Genomic DNA, 9,463 nt, shown 5'->3' on the forward strand with positions numbered 1-9,463 from the left:
CAGACTCTTGAGAAAGACATAGACTACTGGGTATTTGTTAATTACAATGACCGTGAGGATGACAAGGATGATGACAATAATTCCAGCAAAAACCACTTATTTAGATTAGGAATCAATGTATTAATTTGATGTTTTGGTTTACACTTAAATATCGTAAAGCAGCTGCACATAGTTCAGTAAATTCTCAGCTAGATCAGACGAACACCCACAAGGTCTGAGGATCCATTGCAATCAAAGCGGGATTTTACTTGTTTGGAGGAGCTTTGGGCTCAGCAGAAATTGCGTTTCCGTCGAGACCAGTCACAGGAACTGTTTCAGTATCGCACGACTCTTTCGAGGTTGGGAGCGCGGTGTTTAACAGAGGGGGACGCCCAGCCCGGCGGGTGCGGCCTGGAGCGCTGGAAGCCGCTCAGGATGCGCCTTTCCCGGGATGCGCCTTTTCCAGGATGCGCCTTCCCCGGGATAAGCTTTTTCCGGGATGCGCCTTCCCCGGAATAAGCTTTTTCCGGGATTCGACTTTCCCGGAGGCGCCTTTCCCGGGACGCGCCTTTCCCGGGACGCGCCTTTCCCGGGATGCGCCTTTCCCGGATTGCGCCTTTCCCGCGATGCGGCTTCCCTAGGATGCGCCTTTCCCTGGATGCGCCTTTTCCGGGATGGCCTTTCCCAGGACGCGCCTTCCCGGCCGCGCTCCCGTATGCGGGGCAGGAAGCGGCGCGGGCGCTTCCGGGGCAGCGGGCGGGGCCGGTGGAGGCGGCAGGGCCGGAGCGGCGGCCCCGGCACGTCCCCGGTGGGTCGGGCACGGCGGGTCGGGGAAGGGGCTGGGGCCGGGCCCCGTGATCCACAGCCTGACACGCAGGGGATGTGGGGAGGAAAAACAACCTTTGAGGCTGCACGGCGGGGGCTCGGACACGGGGCTCGGCCTCGGCGTTGGCGGTGCGGGAGGATGCGGCGGAAGGAGCGGCCCTCGCGTGTGGGCAGCGGGAAAGGAGCGGTGGTGCTGTCCTGTGCCATGGGCTCTGGGGTCACCCTGCCTGGCCGGGGGAGGGGTGGGCCAGGTGACTCACTGTGGTGAAACCCACTGTGGTCCCTTCCAGCTAAACCCCTTCTAGTGACCTGCCCTCAGGTGGGATCGCAGGTTTCCTCGGTGTCTGCACTGCCTTTATTTTTCTTTTTAACCCTTTCCAAAATATTTTAGAAAATTATGTTATTGAATGTACTTTTGTCTCTGACTAGATATGGATAAGAGCAAGGATGAAAACAGTAGGACACAGTGTGCAACTTCAGAAGAAGGGCTGAAGGTCCGAGGTAGGCACTGCTGATCTGTCGCAGGCTCTGGTGTTACCTGTGTGATTGTTACCTGAGTGATCCTCTGTGTCATTTACTGAGCTTGACCCTGATCCTGAGCATGGTCACTTGCTAATAGTAATAAACACTGGAAGAGGGGAGAGAACACAAACAGCCCCTCAAAACAGGGGTTCACTGTATTTAAGTTCTGTGAAGAGTCATTTTTGTAGACCACAGTTGCCAGCATGCTTGTCACAGTTGCCTTGTGTTGTCCCAAGGAAAAGAAAAGAGGAAACGAAAACGCAGTAGAAGCAGATCATCATCCGTTTCATCCACGTCATCTTCTAGCAGTACATCCACTTCTTCCTCCTCATCACGCTCATCATCAAGGTCATCTTCTTCAAGTAGTAGAGGTAAGCTACTTCCACATCTGCACGCTTCCCAGTTTTGATAGCGCTCCTAGAAACATTTAAATCTTGTTTTAAATGTGGCTAAACCACCACAAAGTGACAGTGCAGAATACCAAATCCTGTGTATTCAGTGTTTCTCTCATAACCCTTTCCTATTGCTATGTTAAGGTTCCTCTTTACACGGAGGCTGCAATGTTCTTTTGTTAATTTAAATAGCTTTAAAATAAAAAAATGCCCTTCAAAGTAATGGTACATTGTAACAATATGCTGTATATATTTAAACTCCTCTATTTGTTACACTTTCAAAACACAGATCTTTTTCTATTTCACCAGTCTATGTAGACCTGAATTGGGTTTTTTAATTTAGTCCTACTTTGGTTTTAACATTTCAAGCATTTAACTTTGAGGACTCACATGAAGCTGGCACATCTGCAGAATCAGTAAATCAGGTATTTTCAGTTTCCATGTTAGACCAGTAAGTGGCAGCAAGTTAGTGTTGCTTTCCTTAGGTTTAATTTCAACCAGTGTCAATATATAAAACTAAATTAATGCATTTTCTTGTTATATTTCACGTTTCTATATGCCTTATCTGTAAAACCAAATGCCTTTTTTAAAATGCCAAACTTCCAAGGTTTGATTTTGTTGTTCGTTTATTCCTTAACTTTAGATTCTCCTAAGTCTAAATCAAAGAAAAAGAAAAAAGAAAAACACAACAAAAAGGTAAACATTTTACAAAGAGAAATAAGTAGTTAACAACAGAAAATAGTTCTTTATATTTCAATAATCTTAAAGGTTGTGTAAGAGGTAATGCTTTTGTCTGTGGCTGTGTAAATCTGAATCATGCTTTTAGGGTTACAGCAGCTGAACTGATGGGTTGGCATTTACTTGACTGTATACAAAAAGAGAAATAATTTAAAAGTTACTTTGGAATCATTGCTTGTCCAGCTAGAGTTTAGAGTAGTGGGGAATCTTGCTAATCTGTCAGAAGAAATGATTTTTAGTCAGTGAGAGGAGCAAGTAGTACATTCTTCCTGTTGTAATTTCATTTTATCAGGACCTTCTGTTCAGTGATTTTTATGTATTGGGGTTACAATAAAAGAGAGAGTGCCCCTAATGGGAATTAGACCATTTCTGTTCCTCAAGGTCCCAAGGGTTGCTAACCCTGCTGTGTTACTTTCTGTGTGTTTCAGCTACTGCCTGTTCTGCAGTGGTAACAGCAGAGGGGGGTGCCTTGACTAGTCAGGGCCTTGAGAGGTACTTGTGGATTTGCTTTATTTTGCCCTTTTGAGTCTGTCTTATTCTTGTAGAAAAGGAAAAAAGAGAACAAAATGAAGAAAAAGAAAGAAAAGAAGAAAAAGAAAGAGAAAACAGGACCTGTCCAGCTTTCTAAGGTATGCTTGTGGAAGTCTGAAGCTCCATTACATTTCTCATCTAAATACTTAATCTGCCCTGTAAGAAAAGTGTGTATAACATCAGCAGTTTTGTCATAAACAAATAGAAATCTGTCTCTATTGTTTTGAACAGTTAGGAAGTATAAAAGATTATCATCTGTAATTTTACTTAAGATTTGTAACATTACAAAATAAAGCAAAGTTTGTGTCTTTTTAATGTGTGATCTCATTTTAGTTCTTCAAAAACAAAAAGAAGAATGAAAACTACAGCATGATAACAGGAAAGAAAATTAAGATGAAAATAAAGAAGACTAAGGAAGATATAGAGGTAAGAGTTAAAATAGTCTGTGTATCCCTAAGAGAAAATACTGTGTCTTTTAATATTTTTGCAATAGTGCTGGTTTTTGTAGAAGAGTGGATCTTGCAGTTAGGGGTTATAAATTGAGTGTAGCTTTTATTGTGACTATGATGCCATCTTAAGAAATTGTAATTCATTCTTTTGGCAAGTTTTCTGTTACAAGTGGGCTTGGAATACTCAAGCAGAGTAGACAAACCAAAGGATGTTTTTGCGGGTTCTTAGAATTTCAGTCTCTGCTGGTTAGCTGATTCATAGCTTTCTCTGTTGATATAATTTACACTGGGTTTAATTGTACTCATCTTCTTTCAGTCTCTTGTGATCAGTGGTGGTAATTGCTGCTTTGCTGTGTTTTTCCAACGCATGCAAGACTAGCCATTATTTAGAGAAGAATTAAAGAAAAGAGAATAGTATTATTAGGCCCACGTGCTCATGCATTCTCTCAAAGCAGTCAAATGGTTTTGCTGAGATACCCAGGGAATAGATATAGTGAATCATGTTTGTGCTATTGCTATGGGTGTTTGGACTCAGCACTTCCTTAAATAAAACATTCACTCTTTTCAACAATTTCTTACACCTTGCAGTGGCCTGCAGAGGGCTCTGATACTAGTCAGTTTGTGTTAGAAGTGTTGCTTTGTTGAGGTATCCAGCTTGGCAGATTCTGGTTCAGCCTTAACAGTTCATTCTATAGCAATCAAAGTAGACATGAGCATGCCAAGTTAAATTTGATTGAAAATACATTTTCTGGTACTGAAGTTTGTGTTAAATTATGCTGAATTCTTGCTAGTTCTGTCCCAGTAATCTGCTCGTTGCAATATCTGACATCAGATATTTGATGTTGGTCCTTTTTTGATGGGTACCTGGCTCTTGCTGACTTGAACAGCATCTATCCTTTAAAATATTTAAAGATGTTATCATTTTTTATAAAAAACACTGGAAACAAGTGCTTTGACTGTTTGGACCATCTCTTTTGTGAAGAAAGAACCTAAATTCAAGGTTCTGTTATGCTGTTAGCTGCTGTTTATGCACAGAAAAAAAGTTATACTTCCCAAAGCACAAGACTTGCTGTGTGTACAGTAAAAGTTTCCTCAGACACCACAGAATAGTATCTATTCTGCTTGTGAGTTCCCTCTTGAGCAGACTGAGCTACATGATTACAACCCAAGGGAGCCCCCACAGGGAGCCACTTAGAAAATATATCATGAAATAGTGACAGTGATATCTCATCATGAGGCGTCTCTCCCCAGGACCCATTGCCTGACTTTCCCAACCCCACCCCAGCACTCACACTCAGCTGGTAGCTGGTTGGATCCAGCTGTGGGAACGGGGATGTGAAAGCCCCACAGAATACAGGGATCTGCAGCCTTGCTCCTCTGAGAACAGCCAGGTCTGTTCAACCACTGCCTCTGCTTGTCTGCTCTACAGAGAGACCGAAACCGTGCACAGCTCCTGGAATTTCTGAACTCTGCCTTATAATGGGAAGAGTGCTGGCCAAGGACCTGTAGATACACCAAGTCAACGTTCATCATGCCTGCCTAGCAAAACACTACAGGGAAACTCAGGGAAAAGGGTGCCAAGTTCAACAAGACCAGACCCTCCTGCTGAGAAGACAATTGGGATGTCCTTTTTTAATGGCAAAATGAAGAGTAGATAATAACTTGTTAATGAAGATCCACGTCCTTCTTTTGAGATCCTAAGGTAATAGCCAGGCTGTGGTGTTTTAGGAAAGCCCAGGAGTGTGTCATTTGCAATTAGAAAAAATGACACACTGAAGTCAAATAATGTAATTTCTATCCTAACTGCATGCAGAATGCACTCTTAATTTCAAATGTCTTATTTTTTTCTAGTATTTTAAGCAGAGTATTTGTAAATGTCTCTTTGAAAGATGATGTATTTCTTACATGTATATTTTTTTCCCATAGTGGTTATACTTGTCCTGTGTAAAGAGTAAATTGACCTCTGTAAATAGAACATGCTTTTACAGAAATGATTTTTTTGAAAGTTTATTCACTAATATATTATTTGCTTTCAGAGTTTGAGCTATGATCTTTCTCTGGGCAGTTTATTGCTCTCTCATTCTAGAAAGTGTAACAGAAAAATACTGTAGAGCAATAATGGTAGCAAATTATCTATATCCTAAAATAGAAGCAGGAAAGGTCTCTAGTTTTGTTTGTTTACCTGACTCAGCTGTGCAAAGGCAGCTCACAATAAATAGTTTACCTCCCACACCTGGAATTGCAGTTCCTAGACCTAAAAACTCTGAAGTTCTGGCCTGCCTTTCTGATCCTGTGAGCTGTGTATCAAATATTTCTCTGTCTGAAGTGCAGCAAGACACACACCACATACCTTAGTTTAATGGAAAAGTGCTGGAGGAATAATGCTGACAAGGCAGTGACAGTGAGTCTCCAGATATGCTGACAGGTTACTGTGAGATGAGGCAGATATGAATATGTAGCTGGAGCCAGCATAACGTGTGTGTGTGTGTGTGTGTGTGTGTGTGTGTATGTGTGTGTGGTAGCTGTGGTAGTTTGCTCAGTGCTTGTGCTATCCCTTCCTTCAAGACCTGGAAGACTCTTGATTACCCAACAGGTCCCATGTACATAACCCTGATGTGGGAGTTCCACTTGAATTGTTCATGAAGCAAGGATGTTTCAGGAATGCCTGATAAAAGGAGTCCAGGGTAGTTGACTTTGACAAGAATATCATGTGTACAGCAGTCAGAGTGTGGGGACTTCAAAAGGAGCAAATGGAAAATTCTTTGTGTCTGTATCTGCTCTGGTCTTAGGAAGCACCATTGCTCAAGGGATTATTTTATAACTGTTGATGTGTGAAACCTTCTGAAGATGCTAGAATCTTGTCTTTTCCCTAGTTTTCTTCTATTGTGAAGCATTTTTTAGTTGTTGCAGAGATGTAACTCTTTCAGGACTAAAGCCCTGATCCTGAAAAGCAAATCTATTGTTATCCACATAGAATCATAGAATCGATTGTGTTGGAAAAGACCTCCAAGATCATCAAGTCCAACCCTTGGTCCAACTCCAGTCCATTTACTAGATCATGGCACTCAGTGCCACGTCCAATCTCAGTTTAAAAACCTCCAGGGATGGTGAATCCACCACCTCTCTGGGCAGGCCATTCCAATGCCTGATTACTCTATCTGGAAAGAATTTTTTTCTGATCTTCAACTTAAATTTCCCCTGGCAGAGCTTGAGCCCGTGCCCCCTTGTCCTATTGCTGACTGCCTGGTACATAAAACTTGGAAAAACATAGGTAAGAACTGGAATTTCCTTGACTTTTAATCTGGTGATGGAAGGGGTTTTTTTGGAAGTACAGTTCTGAAATATCAGCAAGGGTTAAAAACAAACAAGGAAACCCCTCCTTTTTTTCATGGGGATTAGGCTTTGATATATGTTACTTTGATACCTTCTAGCTAATGATGTCAAAGGATCTTGCCCAGATAAGCAGCTTTTATCTCTGGACTTCACATAACAAGGTTAATCCCAAACACACTCTTAGAAGACACCAACATCCTTCTCATTCCTTAGGTTTTATTTGATATAAAGGTGGTATAATTTCTGAAAATTTGGCAGGGGGGGAAGGGAGTAGAAATTTGGAAGATGGAAAGCAAATAGGAATGGGAAACCCAGAGATCGCACTTGTAAAGAACTGCACTGATTGGAAGGTTCAGACTTAGTTGAAATAATTTGCTTTTTGCTGTCTTAGTCAAGATTGTAAAGGCTCCTGGAAGATGGCACACTGGCCATGGGTGCCATCTTCCAGTAAGGCACTGAACACAAGGGGTCACACTAGTTGTGTTCATTTTGCTCTCCATTCATGATCTGCTCTCTGAGTGACAGTGGACTGACAGAATAGTAGTGGCAGAGTGAGGAATTTGTTTCTGTCAGGAGAGGCCTGGTTATAAAGGTGCTGCCTGTTCCCTGGTTAATCGGTGGTGGGATATCTGCCAGTAGGTGGCATTGCTGCCCAGCTGAAATGTCAGTGAAATCTATTTTTTTACCTTTGGTCACTGGCTTTGCACTTTCTTATTTTGAAACCTTGTAATTAACCTGCAAATATCTAATTATGGTTGTTTATGGGGAACATTTGTTGCTGCTGTACTATGAATCTAATCCAATCTTTGTTCATTTCTTGCCCTTGGCAGTGCTGGGGACAGACAGTAGTCTCTTCTGCTGGTGCTTGTGTACCAGAGGCAGAAGGAAGCCTTTAACTTCTCAGTAGCTGAATGTGATACAAGCAAGTTGCAGAGAGCAAGTGGGGACCTGGAAGGACCAGGTATTCTTGCACTACCCTGCCTGGGGCTGCTGAGTTCTTCAGAAACTACATCTGGCTCTTCTCCATCTCTTAAATACCAGTGCCACAATACAGAAAAAAAAGCCACCAATTTGAGTATTTCACTGTTGCTGCTTCGTAACACATCTGGTTATTTAAATAGTCTTCAGACCAAATTAGGTGCAATCTGTTGCTTTAGGCAACCTGACACTGGAGAGAACGAGGTTGGAAGAGGTACTGCACATGGACTGTGACATGATAGAGGCCTCTGAGCACACATCACGATCATTAAACAGACGTAATAGTGATTACGTTCTGAGAGTAGATACTCTGATGTCAGAAACACAGAAGCTCTTTCCCTCACTTTTGCATATCTTCTCCTGGGTCAAATTACATTTATTTGGTAGAGGCAACATGTGATTTTGACTGAAATATAGAGGTAAGATGCTATAATTGGTTATCTAGACAGGATCCTAAGAATTTATAATTTTATGAACTGTGCAGTTTATACATATAACCATAAATCACCACATAATTCACTGTGCTTCTTGTGTCCCTTTTCCTCACCTTTCAGTAGTGTTTCATAAGGTCTTATCCTGTAAGGATTTTCCCTGAGTCTATCTTTGTGCAGCAACTGCACAGAAAATATGTGGTAGTCATTGGGAGACTTAGGCCCCAGACCCAGCATTCAGGGCCAGCATAGTATCTTTCTGATGTGTGTGTGTGAGCCAGCTTGAAACATGGCTTGTCTGATCATGCAAAGGGAACAAGAGGTCCTTGTGCTGACAGCTCACAGCACAAATGGCAGTACCAGGGAAAGGCAGGCACTGACAGCAGGATGTCTCTGCCTGGCACAGGTGGGAGGAACTGAAGGAGTCTTAATAGCCCTTCCTCTATGACAAGACACGACCAAAAAGGCTGTACTGATGCAGTCCAGTGCTTCTCAGAATGCTTTTTGGGAAAAACTACAGTGCCATGTGCTTCATCAGGGACGTATAGCAGAACACAAGAATATCAGAATCCTATCCAGTCAAGCTGTGTGTAGTTTTCCTTCTGAGAGAGGCTTATAGCAATGTTTGGAGGAAGTAGTGTAACCAACAAAACAGATTTATTTGTCCACAGCTTCTTGCAAGGAGTAGCTTAAGCCCTGTGCTATAGGCTGCACCTAGACCACTGTGGTTTACTGACCCTCTGTACTCACACAGTCCCCTTTTGGAACTACTTGTCTGATCTCCAGAATGTGCCAAGCAATGCAATCCATGCTTCAGGAATACTTTGTGTAGGGAAAAAAATGTTGCCTTTTGTTAAACACATACATGCTTTGCATGATTGATGCTTAGAACAGGGAGTCCTATGTCATCTGGGGCCATCTGCTGATATTAAGGTCTTCTAGTACCCAGGATCAGGTATGGAATCAATGGAGTGACTCAAAAGTATTTGGAGACAAAACATCCATTTTGTCACGTATGTCTTCTCATTTTGTGGTAATACTGGTTAATGTAAGATGTGCTTGGAAGCATGTTGATGAAGACTTCAAGGTTATCTGTAAACCATGTAGCTTCAGAGAATTTCAGACCTTTGCACTTGCTCAATCCTAGTTATTTATCACGTTATATCTTGAGATCTGTTTACAGAGGTAGCAAGACAGAAGATGGGCAGTTGTGTTTGTAGCTTGTAGAGAGAGGATGGATTTATTTCTGTAGGTCAAGTGCCTTTACCATTCTTGCCTTCCTCCT

The 9,463-nt window shown here is 42.3% G+C and overlaps 1 protein-coding gene across 2 annotated transcripts; it reads left to right on the forward strand.

The window, feature by feature from the left end:
• The first annotated feature begins 526 nt into the window (after positions 1–526).
• On the forward strand, positions 527–9,459 carry LOC139683156 (RNA-binding protein with serine-rich domain 1-like). 2 transcript variants are annotated; one of them, XM_071578011.1, is made up of 7 exons: positions 527–787; positions 1,234–1,305; positions 1,563–1,697; positions 2,362–2,414; positions 3,002–3,085; positions 3,321–3,413; positions 6,642–9,459. In XM_071578011.1, the coding sequence occupies exons 1-7, from the start codon at positions 574–576 to the stop codon at positions 6,705–6,707; spliced, it is 717 nt and encodes a 238-aa protein (XP_071434112.1). In that variant the 5' UTR covers positions 527–573; the 3' UTR covers positions 6,708–9,459. The 2 variants fall into 2 exon arrangements, with proteins under 2 accessions (XP_071434112.1, XP_071434121.1); XM_071578020.1 differs by lacking the exon at positions 6,642–9,459 and adding an exon at positions 4,866–5,668 and having other exon boundaries at positions 559–787.
• Positions 9,460–9,463: the final 4 nt, after the last annotated feature.

This window comes from Pithys albifrons, chromosome 2 (assembly GCF_047495875.1).
Source record: "Pithys albifrons albifrons isolate INPA30051 chromosome 2, PitAlb_v1, whole genome shotgun sequence".
NCBI lineage: Eukaryota > Metazoa > Chordata > Aves > Passeriformes > Thamnophilidae > Pithys > Pithys albifrons.

Coding starts and splice junctions, on each gene's coding strand:
- LOC139683156 (XM_071578011.1), top strand. CDS start 574: ATGCGCCTTTCCCGGATTGCGCCTTTCCCGCGATGCGGCTTCCCTAGG. Junction 788..1,233: donor GCGGCCCCGGCACGTCCCCG/GTGGGTCGGGCA, acceptor GTCTCTGACTAG/ATATGGATAAGAGCAAGGAT. Junction 3,086..3,320: donor GACCTGTCCAGCTTTCTAAG/GTATGCTTGTGG, acceptor ATCTCATTTTAG/TTCTTCAAAAACAAAAAGAA.